General features: G+C 44.3%; 1 protein-coding gene across 5 annotated transcripts; it reads right to left on the bottom strand.

Annotated features, from left to right (window-relative positions):
* Positions 1-1801: 1801 nt before the first annotated feature.
* TAF12 (TATA-box binding protein associated factor 12) lies at positions 1802-19236 on the bottom strand. 5 transcript variants are annotated; one of them, XM_080920951.1, is made up of 7 exons: positions 19121-19225; positions 11909-11993; positions 10964-11215; positions 9061-9138; positions 6323-6437; positions 4000-4088; positions 1802-3135 (listed from the first exon to the last, which is right to left on the bottom strand). In XM_080920951.1, exons 2-7 carry the CDS (start codon positions 11978-11980, stop codon positions 3100-3102), a joined length of 642 nt encoding a protein of 213 aa, XP_080777077.1. In that variant the 5' UTR covers positions 11981-11993; positions 19121-19225; the 3' UTR covers positions 1802-3099. The 5 variants fall into 5 exon arrangements, with proteins under 5 accessions (XP_080777077.1, XP_080777080.1, XP_080777081.1 ...); XM_080920954.1 differs by having other exon boundaries at positions 10964-11192; positions 11909-11960; positions 19121-19183; XM_080920955.1 differs by having other exon boundaries at positions 10964-11192; positions 19121-19167.
* Positions 19237-19904: the final 668 nt, after the last annotated feature.

The following is a 19904-nucleotide window of genomic DNA, read 5'->3' as shown; positions in this document are numbered from 1 at the left end:
TTTCTCCTTCCTTCCGGCGGCTCCACTGTGATTCCCAGCCTGTTGCTAACTTTAGTTCTTTTGGGGAAATGCCTGACACTGACATTCCACGATCCAATCTTCGGCAAAGCGAAGGGTGGGTTCAGAATCTGCTCCCCCATCGTCCCTGCAGGTACGTTATTTTTCCTGATGTCTAGTTAGCCTAGGCAGGGCACCAAGGACAGAACAATTCTACCCAAGTCTATCTTGGTGAACCAATGAGTTTATTTTGCTTACAGGACATGGGTGACTCACCAAACAACTACATCACTGAATAGTCCCAACCCAGCATGGTGGCAACGTCCCCCAAACAGTGGAGATGGAGCTCTCCCTGGGGCTAGCCTTCCAGCACTCCCCAGGACCACATGGCTGGAGCAGAATAGCAGGCAGCTTGTGAGGAGGCAGATTAGAATCCTCAATGAGGGTGTAGTGACCCTTCACACCCCCTTCCTTCTGTGAGAGAACACTGGCAGACTGATCTTAGGAGGGACACTGCCAGGTAGTCAAAGGTGGGATGGTGACAGTCTACAAGGTTGTTAGTACACACCTGTTGTCCTAGCACTTGGGCATGGAAACAGGGGGATCTTAGATACATAACAATTCAACATCAACCTAGGCTATAGATCTTGTCTCATAAAAACCAAAACAAGGCTAGGTGCTCGTCCTAAAAACATGAGGACCTGAGTTTGATGCCCAGAACCTATATAGAGATGCTGGACGGGGTGGTACACACTTGTAATCCCAGTGGTGGGGAGGTGTAGACAGAAGAATCCTTGAGGCTTATAGCGAGTCTAGCCTAATTGGTAGGTTCATGTCTAAGGAGAGACCCAGTCCCAAAGTAGGGAGATGACATTCCTGAGGATGACACCTGAGGTTTTTCTTTGGCCTCCACATACACATGAACATGCATCTGTGAGCATATGCATGCAGGTACATGTATGCACACGCACAGGCACAAACATACATCTGTGAGAACATACACGCCTGCACGGATACACATGAATTTTGCAGAGAGGCAGAATGGGCCATATCATCCTGTCTAATGTAATCTTTCCCATGTCTCAACAGTTAAGACATTGCTCAGCTGGGCAGTGGTGGTACATGCCTTTAGTTCCAACACTTTTGAGGCAGAGCAGGCAGATCTCTGAGTTCCAGGACAACCTGGTCTACAGAGTAAGTTCTAGAATAGCCAGAGCTACAGAGAGAAACCTTGCTTTGAAAAACTAAAGAAGCTGTGAGCCTAGCTTTAGCGGCTGAGCCATCTCTCCAGTCCAACAAACTGTTCAAGTGAATTGAATGGGAAGCCGAGAACAGCCTGCTGCCAACACAGCTCACCGAACCAAGGGCTTCAAATGCCCGAGAAGCCAGAATGATGCCACACACTGAATCTGAGGGCTGTCCTCCCTTTTCTTCCTTGCACTATGGCTGCTGCCTACTAGAGACATGGGCACAGCTTACAGAGACATGAACAGCCCTCCAGTGTGCTGAGAAGTCAGTAAGACAGAAGAAGCCACCTACCTGTCACACAGCTGACCAAGAATGACAAACTGACATCTTGTGAGTCCCTCACTTGGGTCTATTGTACTTCCCCAATTCCCTTGTCCCTTTCTGTCCTCCAAAGAAGACTCAAGAGTCATTCCAGATTCTTCATGGCTGCTGGCATTGGTTACTTGTTTCTATCCAGAATCAGTGGGACCCTTCTGCTGTCTGATGTCACCAACAGAGCATTCTCTGAGAACATCTTCCAGTGGCCGTAGGTTCCAGAGAAATTACAACCCTCCAACATCCTCCTCCTGACACTAGGCCACAGATCCAGAAGCTCAGTGTCAGGTGTGAGCAGTATAGAAGCTGGCTGTCCCCTTGCAGACTCTCTAGGCTGAAACCTCAGCCAGGAAAATGGCGACATCAGCATGATCTTTGAACTCCTCACCCAAGAGATCTATGAACTGTGTCACATCTTGGACCAAGCCTCAGGAGCAAGATGAATAAAGCAGGGGTGGCTGTGCTGTGGGCCCTAGGGCCCTAACAATCCACAAGGCTTGTGCTGCGCATGGGTCAGGGTGATGCTTGGGAAGAACATCCTGATGTTGAGACAGGGCCTGCTTTCCTCCGATTACAGGATCCCAGCAATAGGACTTTCCCCAAAGCTATTCACATCCTTCTTCAGGGACGAGGATGAATACAGTCTTCTATGGAGATCCAGAGAGGCCCAAAGGGGCTCTCAGAAGCCAGATGGGGATGACACACTCAGTTCACTGAGAGGTGGAGGCAGGAGGGTCAGTTCAAGGATAGCTTCAGCAATACATGAGTTTGAAGCCAGCCTGGCCTACCTGAGAACTTGCCTCAAACTACACACACACACATACACACAGGCACACGCACACACACATAAAAAGGTCCTAGGAGCACTAACATTATCAAAACTAGAATGCTTGTTTATTTTGGGGCTTATCAGAGTTCACCATGTCTGGTGGCAGAGAAAATGCTCCAACTCCTACTGCTGGCTTGTTCTCTGGAGTACAACAGTGGAAAATCCCTGCTGGTTCCTCTAACAAGACGGCTGCCTGTGCTGCCACCTACTGACTGCAGCGCTCCTAGCCTTGCTGGGACCTTGGCGTTTCAAAGGCTCTCAGCTATGCACCCTGTGTCTTCAATTAATAACTCCTTTATTCTGGAAAAGCAAATCAAGTTCATATTCATATAAACACTGACATTACAAAGTACAGGGACAGGGGAAGGCGGAGACAAACCCTCTACAAACCCGCTAACACTGTCTCACCCAACACGACCAAAACGCTCTTCCTACAGCCAATTACTTATATAATAAACCACAGGCAAAATCTTCTCCGGAAGATATACTGCTTCTCTTTGAGACGGCAGGGAAAAGGGACTAGAAGGTGGGGTAGGAGGCTTTATTCTTTTGGCAGATCTTCTCAGTCATTATAGATATTGCTGCACTGTTAATAAAAAATATATGCTTCTCTGTAAAGCATTTAAAAAAAAATCCAAGGATGAGATGGCTGAGGTCTCAGCTCAAGTATCTCCAAATACATGTCGTCCATTCCCTGACTGTTCCATATGTTATTTCTTGGTTGTTTTCCGGATCAATGCCATTCTCTGAAAGGAGACAGAGATGAGCAGTTAACAGGGGTCGAAGTCAGGAGCTTCCTGGAACATCCAGATACCACTAGCCAGTAGCACGGTCTTATAGGGAGCAGCACACAGGGCTGAGACATGGTTGCAGAGGCCACTGGACCCAGTTCAGGTACCAAGTGACCAGCCTGCTCGGCTGTGCCTGCTATACTCATATGCAGCTCGCTTTTCCCATCAGGTTTGTCACTGGGAGGCCAGTGCCCTTATTGGACTAGGGAGAGGGACAACTGGTTTTTTTTTTTTTTTTAAGATTTATTTATTTATTATGTATACAGTGTTCTGCCTACTTATATGCCTATACACCAGAAGAGGGCATCAGATCCCATTACAGATGAGTCACCATGTGGTTGCTGGGAATTGAACTCAGGATCTCTGAAAGAGCAACCAGTGCTCTTAACCACTGAGCCATCTCTCCAGCCCTGATAACTGGTTCTTGATCAGAAATTATATCCTCACACTGTCCAGAAGGGCAGCGCTAACGTGAAACATAACATAGAATGTTGGGCAGAAAAGCCCGGGTAGCTCTCAGCACAAGCCTGACATATTTCTTCTCTGACTTGGGTGGTGTACGGTATTCAAGCAGTTTTCAGTGTGAGAGCGGGTGGGCATGCCCACAGGAGCTCTGGAATCAAGAGCCTTCAATGAAGACTGAAAGCACACTTGCAGCAGTGCAGCGTCAGGGAAGCTATGACAGAGCACCCTCTGGCCTCTGACCTCAGCTACAGTGAAGTAGGCTGCATAGGGGACTGGCACTCCAGGAGGCAGCTGTTTGTCCTCCCTCTGAGATGCTATTCTAGGGACCAGTCCTAGCTGTCCCAGGCTCCTCACCTGTTTGTGAGCTTCTGTGGTACAAGCTTTTTTGTAGGGTCGGATTTCCTCAGAGCCAAATCCTGGGATCCACATGTTCCACTGGCGCTCTGCAAAGACACCAGCACACAGCTGAGGATGCAGCCAGACGAGCAACGCAGCTGCAACAAGCAGCAATGACAGACCTGGACTCCGATTACACACACACACACACGGCCCCCCAGGTTTCTTCTAACACTGGGTTTACTACACACTAGGCAAATACTACCACTGAGCTATATCCTTCTAATCCTTTAATCTTTTTCATTTTCATTTTTTAAAAAATATTATTTATTAAAAAATATTATTTAGTAACATTTATTTTATGTGCACAGAGTTATATGTTTTACCTGCATGTACGTATGTGTATGATATGCAAGCTTGTCCTTAAAGAGGACAAAAGAGGGTACTAGATTCTCAAGATCTGGAGTTAAAAAGTTATGAGCCCCTATGTGGGTGCTGGGAATCAAACTTGAGTCCTCAGGAAGAGCATCAGGTACTCTTAACCACTGAGCCATCTCTCTAGCTTTTATTTTTAAATTTTATTTGTTTATTTTATGTATGAGTACACTGTACCCATCTTCAGACACACCAGAAGAGGACATTGGATCTCATTACAGATGGCTGTGAGCCACCATGTGGTTGTTGGGAATTAAAACTCGGGACCTCTGGAAGAACAACCAGTGCTCTTAACCACTGAGCCATCTCTCCAGCTCCTAGATTTTATTTTTATAGTTTTTTAAATTTATGTGCATGTCTGTGTGAGTGTATGTAGGTACCCACAGCGGCCAGATAAGGGCATTATATTCCCTGGAGCTTGAGTTACAGGGAGCCACCCGATGTGGTTCAGGAAGCTGACCCTGGGACTTAGGAAAGAATAACAAAGGATCTTAACCATTCAGGCCTCTCCCTAGCTCCCATTTTTATATTTCTGAGGCAAAGATTAATATGCCCCCTAGACTAGAACTGAACTCGCAGTGATCTAACTGCCTGTGCTGGCCTCAAGGTTGGGTTGACAACACTATGCTGGCTATGGCCTATCTTATTTCTTATGTTTCTAAAAATCTTTATTATGTTTTTATTTATTTTATTTTTGGCCAGGAATAGTGAAAAATGATTTTAGTCCTAGTAGTAAGGGAGGCAGAGGTAGGTAGGTCTCTCTGAGTTCCAGGCCATGGTAAACCTTTCTTTTTTTTTGTTTTCCAAGACAAGGTTTTTCTTTGTAACAAGCCCTAGCAGTCCTGGAGGTGGACCTTTCTTTTTTTTTAAAAAAGGGTATGTATACACTTAGAGAGTAAGTCACATTCAGAAGGGTTTACCCAGACACCATTATTCCTTTCTATATTTTACCCTATTTTCACATTTAATTTCAACATGAGATTTCTTTAAAATGAAAAAATAGACATTGAGTACAGTATTACAGGCCTAAAAATCCAGCTCCTAACTTGTCCCTAGTTGTATATAAGTGGGTCCCTTTATCACTCCATTAGTGTTCCCAGAACACAGAAAACAGGGTTTGTCTTATAAAATTTATTTAACTCTAGACAAACTACTTAAATGAAATTGAAGTTGTGTATGTGTATTATAAATGCATGTATGTGTGTAGTACGTGTGTGTGCACAAGTGCACGTGCTCCTGTGAGTCAGAGGACTTCTGGTGTCTTCCTCTCTGACTCTGCACCTTCTTCTGAGACAGGATCTTTGCTGAACCCACTGTTTCCCAGCCAGGCTGGTAGCCAGCAAGCCCCAGTTGCCCTTCTGCATACCCCAACTCCCTAGGGCTTTGATTACAGGAATGCATAGCCCTGACTTTTATGTGGGTGCTAGGGACTGCTTAGAGGTCATCATGTAACCACGGCAAGGGCTCTTTCCCACTAACCCGTCTCCTTGGCCCTTTAACAGAAATTTAGTGATTTTATCATTATCTGTTACATCTGATGCACATATATATTATGAGAGTAACTGTGTTCAGTTGTAGATTATGTCCATTTTATAAATATAATCTGTAATTTTCAGTTACCTTCAAGGAAGACATTACGATCCTCAGTCTATGAAAAGGGAGACAGACTCTCAGAAGTCAGGCAGAAGACTATAGTGCATATGAAAAGTGAAGGGATGTTTTAAAGCTGATGTCCTGGTGCATCCCTCTTCCACAAAGGCCTTTCTCTCTTCTATTAGGCACTGCTTCTGAATGCTAGGTTCCAGACTTAAAAATCTGGTCATGGCAGGAAGGTTTGTCTGACATTTTTTATGATGTTCCTACAAACTAGGTATGGAGCTACTTCAGGAGGAATGAAACCACATACCTAGATGCAGCTGGACGTCTTTCACCTCCAGGGTGCTGGACTTGCGGTGCCGAGCGAGCTGGCAGGCAGCTGTCACTACACTCTCAATAAAATCATCAGCGATCTGTAGCAGCATCTGGAGAGGAGAAATGGAGAGTGAGCATGCCCCTGGCAGGGCAGGCTCCTGTTGCTGAGACGACTGTGTGCTTCCCGAGTCTCATGTTTGGCCAGGCTTTCTATTAGGAGGCTGGAATCAGCATGTGGGCCAGTGTGGATGAGGAGTGAAGACAAACACATCACTCAGAACAAGAGCAGCTTGTGCCTTTCTGCGGATGGTTTCTGTTCTTTCTGCATTCCCTGCACCTCTGCATTCTGATTTAATCATGAAATAAAGGTGCTCCCTAATTACAGCTGTCACATGACAGAGTAGCTACTTCTGTTTTTACACTCTCTTTTTGTTTTTGTTTGTCTGTTGTTGTTTTTCAAGACAGGGTTTCTCTGTGTAGCCCTGGCTATCCTGGAATTAGCTCTGTAGACCAGGCTAGTTTTGAAATTATAGATTCCCTCTGCCTCTGCCTCTACCTCCTGTGTGCTGGGAATAAGGTATGTACCACCACACACAGCCCACCAGATATGGTCTTTTTATGTCATGGTTTATTTTTAATTTTTATTTATGTATGTATGAGTATTATGTGTGTATCTATAACACATGCCAAGAGAGGACATCAGATCCTATTACAGATGGTTGTAAGCCATCATGTGGTTGCTGGGAATTGAACTTAGTACCTCCAGAAGAACAGTCAGTGTTCTTAACCACTGAGTCATCTTTCCAGCCCTCAGACAAGGTCTTATGTAATCTGGGATGCTTTGATACCTCTACCTCCTAAATTTTGGGATTGCAGGTATGTGACTTCACATGCAGTCTATCCTCAATCATTTTAAAATTTTGTTTTAAAGACTGGTTTGTTTAATATAATTTTGAGACAAGGTCTCTCTGTGTGGCTCTGATTAGCCTTGAACTCACAGAGATCTGCTTGCTTCTTCCTCCCAAGGGTCAGGATTAAAGGTATGGGTTGCCATGCCTGGCTATTTGCATTTTTGAGACAGAATCTCAATATGCAGCCACAGTTGGCCTGAAGCTTGCTGTGTAAATCAAGCTGGTCTTGAACTCACTCCAGGACAGGACTGCCTCTGTCTCCCAAGTACTCTGATAAAGGCATGTGCTACCACACATTTATTTACGTGCAGGTACCCTAGGAGATCAGAAGACCTAAGACGATGTCAGATCCTCTGGAGTTGGGAGTTACAGGTGGTTGTGAGCTGCCTGACTTGGTTGCTGGGAATCAAACTTGGGTCATCTGTAACAGCAGCAAGTGTTCTCAACATCAAACACATTTCTCCAGGGCCTTTGGGGGGCTTAATAAGGACACCAAGTATCCTCCATCAATCTCAGTATATTTCTATGAGGCAATGTTTCTCTCTCAACTGACCCTTTCTCAGCAAACTCTGAGAATCTACCTGTCTCTGCACCATTTACAGCTGGGGTTACAGGCCCAGCCATCAACTCCCTAGACCTTCATCCCCAGTCGTTAAAGGAAGATGGAGAGACTAAGACCAGCCTGCTCAGGGCTGTATAACTAGCAAGCAGTAGAGACAGGACTCAGCTTTAAGGTGAGCATTCCCTACCCACTTTTTAAAAAAAGATTTATTTACTTTATTTATATGGGTACCCTGTAGCTATCTCCAGACACACCAGAAGAGGGCATTGGATCCCATTACAGATAGTTGTGAGCCACCATGTGGTTGCTGGGAATTGAACTCCGAACCTCTGGAAGAGCAGTCAGTGCTCTTAACCGCTGAGCCATCTCTCCAGCCTGAGCCCCCCCCCCCCTTTTTTTTTCTTTAATTTTTGTTTACATTGTAAAACAGTTCTCTCTTCTCTCCCTCTCTCCCTCAATCTATAGTTATAGATAGTTGTATACTGTTGTGTGGTTGCTGGGAACTGAACCCTGGTCCTCTGGAAAAGCAGCTCTGCATAGAATTTATTTTTATTTAAAAAATTCATCTTTTTAAAATTTTTAAAAAGATTTATTTATTTCATGTATGTGAGTACACTGTAGCTGTCTTCAGACACACCAGAAGAGGGCATCAGATGTCATTACAGATGGTTGTGAGCCACCATGTGGTTGCTGGGAACTGAACTCAGGACCTCTGAAAGAGCAGTCAGTGCTCTTAACAGCTGAGCCATCTCTCTAGCCCTTTTTTAGATTTTTTAATTCTATTTTATATTTACAAGTATTTTGCCTGCATGTATGTATATAAAGCATGTGCGTACCTGTACCTGCATAAAACAGAAATGGGAAACAGATTCCCTGGAACTGGAGTCATGGATGATTGTAAGCTACCATGTGGGTGCTGAGAACTGAAAGAGTGTCCTCTGCAGGAACAAGGGCTCTTAAACACCAAGCCGCCTCCAGCCCCATATTTTTATTTTCTATTTATCCATGTGGGTATATATGCATAAGCCCCATATGTGAGGATGCCCCAAGAAGCCAGGAAAGGGCACCAAATTATTTGCAGTGGGAGTTAAGGCAGTTGTAAGCTGCCTGATTCAAGTGTTGGAAGCCAAACTGGCGTCTCTTAAAGTTCAGTAAACACTCTTAACTCTGAGCCATTTCCCAGATCCACGGTTTCTGCTCCCACTCAGCATTCTGCCTCAACCGCAGGGACACAGTCTTTGGTACCCAAGTCTACCTTACCTCTTCCACATCCTCATCCAGCTGCTCATTAGGATCTACTTCCCGTACTAGGTCTTGTAATTTCTTCTTGGTCAATACCTAAAGTAAATTGGGGAAAAGAATTTTCGTAAATATTAAAGCAAATCTCATTATGGCTACAGAAGACAGGCTATTAAATTGCTGGGTTTAGTCTCGTTCAGACAGCCCTATCTTGTAGTACAGCTACCATGATACAATCCAGACAGAAGCTGTCATGGGAAAGAAAGCAGTTTGGAGGAAGGGAGGGGACGAGTGGTTTAAAGCAGAGGCCAGCATCTAACTGTCGCCCAGTTTATGCAGTTTCATCTCTCACACTCTTCTCTGCATCTGGCTAACAGTTCGAGCTGGGTGTGGTGGCACAGATCTTTAATCCCAGCCTAAGTTAGAGCCATCCTGGCCTACAAAGTGAGTTCCAGGACAGCTAGGGCTACACAGAGAAACTGTCTCAAAACAACCTTCTCCCCCACCCCCCACTCCCTCTACACACACTCAAAGAAAAGAAAAGAAAAAAAAAAGAAAAAGAAAAAAACTAACAGTTCTATGAGGGCAACCAGCACACGGTCATCTCTATACCTAAATAACGTAAGCAGCTAGAGTTATCACCCCTCTTTTCTGAGGAAAGGCACGCCATATCTAGATTACATTAAAACATGAGGGAGCTAAAGATTCTGTTTGGTTGTAGGTTGCTTGCCTAGCTTGATCCTGAAGTAAATCCCCAGCATCACAAATAGAAACAAACAACAACACACAACAAATAGTGTGTTCCCTGACCCCTTTTTGTGAGACAGGCCCTCTGGTTGTCCTGGGGCTCACTCTGTAGTCCAGGCTGGCTTTGAACTCAGATCTGCCTGAGTCTGCCTCCTAAGTGTACAATTAAAGGCTTCTCTTTACAGTATTTTACGGGTGTGTATGTGTTTGCATGTGCCACAATGCATACGTGAAAGTAAGAAGATAACTTGAGGAACTAGAATCTCTCCTTCCACCATAGGTTTGGGGAATAAACTCAGATTATTAAGCTTGGCAACATGTGCCTTTACTGGCTGAGCCATATGATGGCTCTGTTTCTTTGACACAGGGTCCTGAACTTGTTTTGTAATAAGAGGACGAGGAACTCCTGACTTTCCTCCTACCACCTCCCCAGTGCTGGGATCACAGGCATGACCACCACACCCACTTTCCCTTGCTCCTTTCCAGCAGCTTCCAGAGTCAACAAGGCTGGTTTCTGCTCAGCCAACCCTTCCCCAAGCAGCTCGGCTGGCCCTTCTACCCACCCTTTTGAACTGTTCCTCAACCATCCTATGCAGCTTACAAGCTCCAAGGCAAAGGTCAGACTTCTTTTCTTGTTGCTCTAGAAGGCAGAATCAGGGTCACAGACACAGAGGGAATCCCTGCTGACATTGATGGCAACAATAATATAAACTACCAGAAGGAACAACTGAAGAGAAGACTCTCATTTTACGAATAAGGAGCTATGCCATACTACAGTATAGATACTATACTGTACTATATAGTTAACTACGCTGGATAGATAACTCATAAAATATCTGCTTGGTGGATCACTCCTATCATCCCAAGGCTTGGCAGGAGAATTGCTTATGACCTGAGGCTGGCTGTGAATGGGGTTCTAGTCACTCTGAGCTACAGACTAAAATACTAGCTTACCTGCCATATGAAAGCTTGTTATTATATGTATCTAAATGGATATACATGTATACGTATACACAGCCATATATAACAGTAAAAACCAACACTGTAGACAATAATTCAATAAAAATGCTAGAGGGGAAGACCTTCAACAGAAGAAGGAGCACCTGACAATGTCCATCTCTGTATGGACGGGGCAAAATTAGAGAGGGAGCTACAAGGAAGAAAGGCTGAAAGGTACCTGGTTGTTTTCAGGACTAAGACGGCCACCTGTCCCAGGAGTGCCTGGTATCTTTCCCACGGTGGTGCTATTGGCCATGGAGCCTTGTGGCGGGGTGCTGGCTGGCTCTGGCTTTATAGATGAGAAACTGGAGAGGTTGATTAGCGCTGAGGGGCCAAACTGGTTCATAATCTGCCGAGCTTTAGACTTCAGCTCATAGAGCTTATCAAGATCCTGCTTCTTTTTAGAGCTGTGAGGACCAAGGCCAATCAACTGTAGAAGGAGAACAGAGTCAGACTTACTCTAGAGACACCTGCAGTGGTGGCTGAGTTTTGAAGGTAGCATGAAATCTGTCAGACTTATCTGAGAGGGGGACCTCTTGATGTTGACATTAAAATGGAAGGAATAAAGAATTTCATTGCTCTCACCTGGATTTTAGAAACCATCTTGTCTCGAAAACCGAAATGAAATAGTTCACAAAATTGAAATAAGGAAAAAAGTAAGTGAAATCAGCAATCTTATTTTAAAAAGTAAACTAGAATAAGTAAGACATTTTTGAGGAATTCATACAAGCAGAACACTGGGTTAAGTACTTGCATGCATTATCTTAAGTATCAAATACTGTTAAATTCAAATAAGCACGGATACTTGAAACTCAGCTACAAAGCTTAAGAAAACAATTAGTTCACTTTCAAAACATGTTGAAGCATTTCAAAACATGCATAAGTCCAAGGCAGGGCTCTGCCCAACAAACACAACTTTTAGCAACTATTAAGAGCTCTGCTTTACAAGGAGGAACTTTCTCCGTTTGTGTTTTAGCATTCTACAAGACATGCCAAGGCCCTTGCCTACAGCAGCCACAGCTCCCAAATCTTAGAGCCAGCAGACTGACTCTGTGGACACTGGCTGTGGTGTCAAGACCAGAAGCACATTCACCAAGTTCTGCACATGGCGGCCTTTACTTACTGCTATTTGAGTGTCTAGATCTTTAATTACATCAGCAACAGCTGTAAGCCCACTGTAATGAGAGGCAGCCATTTTCAAAAGCTACCTGTAAACAAACAACTAGTATCAAGTACCACCCTGGCCACAGACGTGGTCCAGTTGAGTGGCGTGGTGCAACTTCACCACCAGGGATCCCGCTGAAGATGCAGCCCAGTGCTAGAGTGCTTGCCTTGTATGTGCAATATGCTGACCTCAGAACTCCATCAAGACAGTATTAAAAAGGCAGGTGTGGCAGCTGAGGCAGGAGGATCTTCGGTATGAGGCCAGGGTCAGCTATCCAGGTAGCTGTTCTCATCCCAAACAACAAAACTATACACGCCGTGGTTGAGAATTCAATTAAATAACCAAGTCTGACCCCTCCCCACATCCCATCTGCCACAGTTAAGCTGGGGTTGGCTCACAGGAGAATAGCATGGCTTTTCTTTTGAAAAGTCCTGTACCTCAAATAGAATACAGTTTCTATCCTTTACATGATGATACACAGAGGACCTGATTTTTCGGGGTACAGCAGGTATCAGAGAACAGAAGGAATCCCACCTCCTCTGGGCACCTGTTCTATTACTGTTTTTTTTTTTTTTTTTTTTTTTGTTTTTTTTTTGTTTTTGTTATCATTGTTTAAAGTAATTGAGGATGTTTTTAATTTCATCATCCAGAAAAAAAAGGCAGATCTCTATGAGTTCTAGACTAACCAAGGTTATACAGTGAGACCCTGTCTCAAAAAAAGAAAGGCAAGAAGGAAGGATGGAAGGAAAAAGGATGAAAGTAGGAAAAATTAGGAGAAAGAAACAAAGACAGATTCTATTTAAACAAATTTATTTCTGCAATGTTCAGGATTGTTATAAAAACACAATATCAGAGTCAGGGGGTCTTTTGACCTGGTGGCAGAGAAGCCTTGTGACTACAGTGCCTGACTTGACTTACTAATTGGGTTTTACCTGGCTGTTTCCTCTCCAGCTTCTATTGTCTGCACAAATCAGTGATTCATAGTCTACATGAACTGAAAAGAACCAGTTTTTTTTGTCTTTTTCCTTAAAATTTAAAAATTGATTTATTTATTTAATGAATATGAATACACTGTAGCTGTCTTCAGACACACCAGAAGAGGGCATCAGATCCCATTACAGATGGCTGTGAGCCAACTTGCGGTTGCTGGGAATTGAACTCAGGACTTCTGGGATTAGTCAGTGCTCTTAACTGCTGAGCCACCTCTCCAGCCCCACTTTTGGACAGTTGAGCTTATGTAGATTGTTCTGAATTATAGAAGGTCAGTGGTTGAACATGTGTATCTGGGTTCAAGTACCAATGCTGTCATTTACCTATATGGCCTTGAACAAGTTATTCAATCTTGTGTGTATACATGCTCATATGCAATTGTGTGTGTGTGCGTGTGGAGATTAACTTCAGGTATACTTCATTACTCAGGCTTTGTGTACTTTTTTTTTCTTCAAGACTTTTTTTTTTCTGTGTAGCCCTGGCTGTTTTGGAACTCAACTCTGTAGATCAGGCTGACTCTGAATGCACAGATCCACCTTCCTCTGCCTCTCAGAGTGCTGGGATTAAAGGTGTGCGATAGCACCATCTGACCCCCCCCCCAGTTACTTTAACTAAAAACAGCACAAAGTGTGTCATGAGACCTGACACTGATCTCTGGCTCACTGAGTTTCTGATACGAAAGCACATGGAAGAGTACACACCAATATGAGAGTGTTCTAATATTATAAATACACATATGCTCCATTCTCTTCTAAATCATAATTACTAGAGTCAGTTTTGTTAGGGGTTTGTTTTGCTTTACTGAGGCAGGAACTCTATCCAGCCATGACTAGCCTGGACCTCAGATCTGCCTGCCTCTGACTCCAGTGCTGGGATTAAAGGTATCAGCATCATTGCCTGGTGGTACTCTTTTGGTGTTTTTGGGACAGGGTCCCATGCTCCTACTGTCCCAGAGCACACTGTACAGAAAAGATTAACCTTAAACTCACAGAAAGCCACCTGCCTCTGCTTCCCAAGTGCTGGAACTAAAGGTGTGCTGCATCAAGCACAGTAGCTAAATGAGTATATTAAAAAGTTTTGCTCATTTTGGTAACTCATACTATTTATGCATTATAACCATCCTGGGCTTTTTTTGGGGGGGTGAGGTGGGGCGTATTTCTTACTGTATGTTCTTAGGCTCTTGCTTTGTGCCCCAGACTGACCTGGAATTCACTAGGAGACAATTGAACACATAAACAACCTTCCTGCCTCAGCCTCTCAAATGGCTGGCATTACAGCCCTGAACCACCAGACCCAGGTGTTTTCTGACCCTTGGTTAGATTAGCACTTGCTAGTAGTAGCCTAAATTGACTTTGAATCAGGAGTGCTTCCCCTGACTCACCTCCCCCTGCTCCATATGCTAAAATCAGTGTATACCACCATGCCTGACTTCTAGAATCACTTTTACAGCTAGACAATTTTTTTTTCTATTTACTTCTTGTTTTATGTTGGGGAAGGGACGAACATGGGTCATAGTGAGTAAGGGGGTTAGAAAATAACTTTGGGGAGTTGGTTCTCTCATTTCACCATGTTGATCAAGCTCAGGTAAGATTAGAATTGACAGCAAGCACTTTGGTTCTCTGAGGTATTTTATTGGCCCTAATGACGGAGTTATTTTTGAGAGTTTTTGTTTGTCTTTTAGGGAACAGACTGGATATTTAAGTTAGGGTAGGATACTTTGCCCTATGTATGAGGCTATGGGTTTGATCTCCTGCACAGGAAGTGATGGGGAAGGATTGAAGCCTGCAAGCCCAGCTACTTGGAAAATCAGGCAGGAAGATCACTTAAGCCCAGGCATTCAAGGGCAGCCTGGGCTACGTTATAAGGCCCCACCTCAAAGAATAAAAATAAATAGCTGGGTATGGTAGTGAGTGCCTGTAACCCCAGTACTTCTGAGGTGGTGGCAGTAAGCACTGAAGATAGTCTTGAGCTGCTTAGTCAGTTCAAGGTACTACGGGCTACATGAGACACCATTAAAAAAGAAAAAAAGAAACAAAAAGTATAAAAAAAATAATAAAGGGAACAGTAAATTGAAAAACTGTATCAGTGCAGGGTGATGACACAAATCTTTAATCCCAGCCCTTGGGAGGCAGAGGCAGGTGAGAGTTGAAGCCAGCCTGGTCTGCGGGGTTGAGTTCCAAGTTCCAGGACAGCCAGGGTTACACAGAGAAAACCTGTCTCAAATAAGAAGAAGAAGAAGAAAAAGGGGAAGAGGAGGAAAAGAAAGAAAAAGAAAGAAGGAGGAGGAGGGAGAGGAAAAAGAAAAGGAGGAAGAAGAGGAGGAGGGAAGAGGAAGAAAAAAAGAAGAAAAAGGAGAAGGCGGAGGAGAGGGAGAAAAAGAAGAAGAGGAGGAGGAGGAAGAGAAGGAGAAAGAGAAGGAGAAGGAGGAGGCAAGACAGATGTGCAGGAGCTTATAAAGAGGTACTGTGGAAAACCCAAGTGAAAAGAGCTAGGTGCCAGCTTTGACCCTACATCTGTTTTAGCAGTTGAACCAGCACAGATCCTAAAGTTCCTTTAAGGTTCAACAAGCAGTTTAAGTTTAAAATTAAGCCCAGATGTGAATATTTCAAGATGACTCTAGCATATCTGTCTCACAGTGCAGAACACAAACTGGATGTTGGGTTGGGATGTAGCTCGGTTGTAGTATGCTTGCCTAACATAGTGATACCGTGGGTTGGATACCTAGCACCACATAAACTTGGTGTAGTGGCCCATGACTGTACTCCCAGTACTCAGAGCATCAGAATTCAGTCATCCTTAGCTATACAGACTTTGAGGCCAGCCTAAGCTAGTGACCCTGAGTCAGAAAAGAAAGCTGTAGGGAGCTGGAGAGGCGGCTCAGTGGTTATACACTAAGTTCTCAGCACTCATGTTAAAGGGGCTTATAACACCCCAAAACTCCCGTTCCCAGGGGATCTGACCTCTCTGATCTCCAGCAGCACCTGCACTCATGTGTACACATACACAAAATTTAAAAGGAAAAAGATTGAAGTATTTTGTAAATATAGGTAAGAATGCAAACTCAGCAATCCATTATCACTAACTGAACTACCAAGCTAGGTAGGCATACCTGTAATCCCAGCATTCAGGAAACCAAGACAACAAAAATCTTAGGTACACAGTGAGACCCTATCTAAAAACGACAACCTCCCCCAAATTAAAATCAGCAAGATGGTGGTATGGGTATGCTTTTGCTCATAATTTGGCATAAATAAATCCTGATTGCTTTTATGCAGGATTCTGAAAACAGTATCAGGAGCAGGATATGGGTCAGTGGTTAAGAGAAGTTGATGCTTTTGCAAAGGACCCAGCTTCTATCCCCAGCATCCACACAATGGATCACAACCCAGTTCTAGGGGGACCCAATGCCCTTTTCAGGACTCTGAGAGAATCAAGCACATATGTACATAAATATATATTGAGGCAAAACATTTGTACACAAAAAATTAGGAGACAGAGGCAGGAGGGTCTCTGTGAATTGGAGTCCAGCCTGGTCTGCAGAGTTCCAAGGCAGTCAGGACTACACAGAGAGACGCTGCCTCAACGCCCCTTCCCAATAAGAAATGAATAAACAAACAAATTTTTAAAAATGGTACCAGGGTTTTGGTTTCACAAATCCTCCCTTTGCTTTGTGGACGGTCTCTCTGTGTACTAGCTGTGTTTCCTCAACCTCTGTAAAAGACTTAAAAGATAGTATGAAAGCTAAGCTACTGGGGAAATAACAATAGAAAAACTTCCCCTTTCTTTAATCATTGTTGTCGGTGCTGATGTGGTTAGAGGATAATTTTGGGAGTCGGTTCTCTCTCTGAACTCGAATCATCATTCTCTGTGGCAATCACCTTACCAGGAGAAGCACCTAATCTGATAAAATCTTTTTATTTTCCTTGAGATAAAGTCTCAGATCCTGATCTTCTAGCCTCCATCTCCAATGTAATGGGATTACGGTGAAGCACCGTGATGCCTGGCTATGTTTAGTCCAAGCGCCCACAATATCTAGTACATGGTAGCAATTAACTAAAAGTTAATCTGGTGTAGCCCCAATTTTCAAAAAAATTAAATATTAACCTACTCTACTGTAGGAAAGATTCTACAAATATTTTTTTCTACCTGGAATATTTATGCATCTGTGAAAACACAGGAATTTAAACCCAAATACTATGGAAGTACCCTAGAAGTTAGAGTCCTTGGTTTTAAAAACAGTTAAGAAGGAATTTGGATGTGGTAGTGTAGCCTCGAATCCCAGTGCTCTGAAGGCAGAGGCAGGTGGATCTCTGAGTTTGAGGCCAGCCTGGTCTACATAGAAATTTCCAGGCTATGGGGGAGCTAAATAATTGGGGGAGGATGGGATGTGTTTTCATTCAAAGGCAGACTTTATAAATATCACTTATATTTTGTTCACATGCAAACTACACATGGGAGGAAATCCACTTAGGGAAGTTCAAGAAAATTTTAGCGGCACATTTGGGGATAAGCTACTCAGTACTATGCCACTTAAGACAAACTCATAACCTTTCTGGACATACGTATACATACGACAGGGCTAATCTTACTCAACTATGGAGCTGTGATAAGGAAGTGATGGAATACTTCAGAGTGTGGAAGTTGTTCGTGATGGCACATGCCTTTAATCCTAACACTCCAGAGGCAGACGGATCTCTTGAGTTTGAGGCCAGCCTGGTCTACAGAGCGAGTTCCAGGACAGCCAGGGCTACACAGAGAAACCCTGTCTTAAAAGACAAAACAAAACAGAACAGAAAACCTATAGTGCTTACTACTCGTCTGAGTAGGTTTCAGTCGTGGATCTTTATGAAGGGAAATGACAGGGTCCAAGTCACTCTTCTAAAAGCAATTGCTAGAAAATGTTCTCGGCGACATTTACTTGTGAATTTCTCAACACATTATTGAAAAATAAAATGGATTTCACCTAAAAGTTTGTTTCCTCTCTTGTAACATTTATGGTATCTACTTCAATGCCATAATAGGTACTAAAATATTAAAATCCATTAGAAAAAAATCCCTTCTGAGTTTGACAGTAGGGATTCTAAAAGCATTTATTCAAGTAATACCAACCATCTCTTATTTGATGTACATGATAAAGTGCTGTATAACCTAAGGATTGGCTCACAGTGATCCTGATCCTTCTTTGGATCCTCTTTTCCTTAAATGTAAAAGAATTCAAAATGATTTTTGCTGCCTTTCCATCTATGACAGTTTGCTTGGGATACAGAGATCTGTGCTCAACGGGGGGGGGGGGGGGGGGGGATGAATGGAATAGGGCTTAAGGCACTTCTCAAGTATATAACTGAGTTCGAACTGCTCTCAACTTCACATCTGATTCACAATAATGAAGAAAAACGAAGACGTTTCATGTGGGTTTTCTAGATTAAGTATCTGACATAAGAAAAAGCCTAAATGCAAAAAGCCAAATAGGCAGCGCCAAGAAGTCTTGCCCCGAACATATCTTAATCCTCCGGGTACAGAGAACAGATCGCTAAATCTCTTTCCCTTGAAGACTGATCTCCCAGCCTTCAAGAACCCCTTAAATCCTCTACTTTTAGGAGCTCGGGTCTTCACATCCCTGTCCCTTTAGAAACTCTTGAGTCTGAAAGCCCGGATCTTGTCCCCAAAGAAGACCCAATCCTCACTGCCCGTTTCTATTCCCTTCCAAACTCAGGTCTTCTCTGCCTGCTTTTCTGTCTCCAATCCCTAAGTCTTTGCTGCCCTTTTTCTGAATCCTCAGGAGCTGAGACTTTACTGTCCCGCTTCTGTCTCTTAGAAGCCCGAGTCCTCTCGGGCTCCACTTTTACCTCTGGAGCCCGTGTCCTCACGCCCCGTTTCGTTCCTACCCTCGCCTTCTGTAAAGTACGAGGTCTTCACCATCCTGTCCCTCTCAGAAGGCTTTCCCTCGGATGCCGCAGAACTCACATCCGTCCCCGTTTCCTAAGTCTCATTCAGAGCCCGAGTCCCCAACAGCCGCTGCTTCTGCGAGCCCGAACCCCTCAAGTCCCATCCCAAGAGCCTGGCTCCTCACAGCCCGGTCTCTTCCACAACCTAGTTCTTCCAGCACTGACCCGCTGTGGGTCTGGGTCCTGACACCCTCCTCCCGCTCTTCGTCCTCAACTGCCAGGGCCCAAGACTCACAGGCAGCAGCGTCTATCTCCCCATGATATGCGGAGACTGCCCCAGTGAAGCTTTCGTCTCAGCAGCCGGTCCGACTGCGCGGCCCTCCCCAAGCACTTCCGGCACCGCTCCCCGCCTCCAACCCGGAAACGCGCGGCTCTTCCGGCCGCCGGGCGCGCGCCTGACTCGCGCAGGCGCAGACGTCACTGTAACACGTGGTTGAGCTGTGAGCCTAGGTGCTCACAGCTAGGTGTGAGTTTGTCAGGTTGTGTTTTCTGCTGTGTGTGGCTGGCTGACTGGTGGGCCAACTCTGCGTTTCCTACGTCGGCGTGAATGCCTGCCTTAGATGTTTTTTTCCGACTCATATCTTTCACTAGCGTGACTGGTAACCAACAGCCTCGGAGGGCTTCCAGGTCGCCATTTTTGGTTGGTGCCTTTGTCGTGCTGTGAGGATGGGACCCTCAGCTCCACATAGATACCAACTGTATGACTGTCAAACAGGGTAGTTGGCAGCACGAGAACTTGGGGACTAGAGCGGCTGGTTGTGCCTATTAGTTAATTTGTAGCTAGATATCACTTGGATTAGAACTATCTGTGAGGAACTGGTCAAGACTTTCACTTGGGGTGTCATGTAATAGAGGAAGAAACTTTTGTGAAATAATACCTAAGAGATGGGGGTCCTCACTCCAAAGGCCCGGGTGACCCAGTAACCATTAAACCATTAAGCCCTGAGCTTTTGAGTACTTTTTTGTTGTTGTTGTTGTTATTTTCTCTATTCCAAATGCTAGGCATGTAAATAACATGT

This window comes from Micromys minutus (assembly GCF_963924665.1).
Source record: "Micromys minutus genome assembly, chromosome: 9".
Lineage (NCBI taxonomy): Eukaryota > Metazoa > Chordata > Mammalia > Rodentia > Muridae > Micromys > Micromys minutus.
Note: the sequence above shows the minus strand (reverse complement) of the source record. Positions and strands in the feature narration are given on the sequence as shown.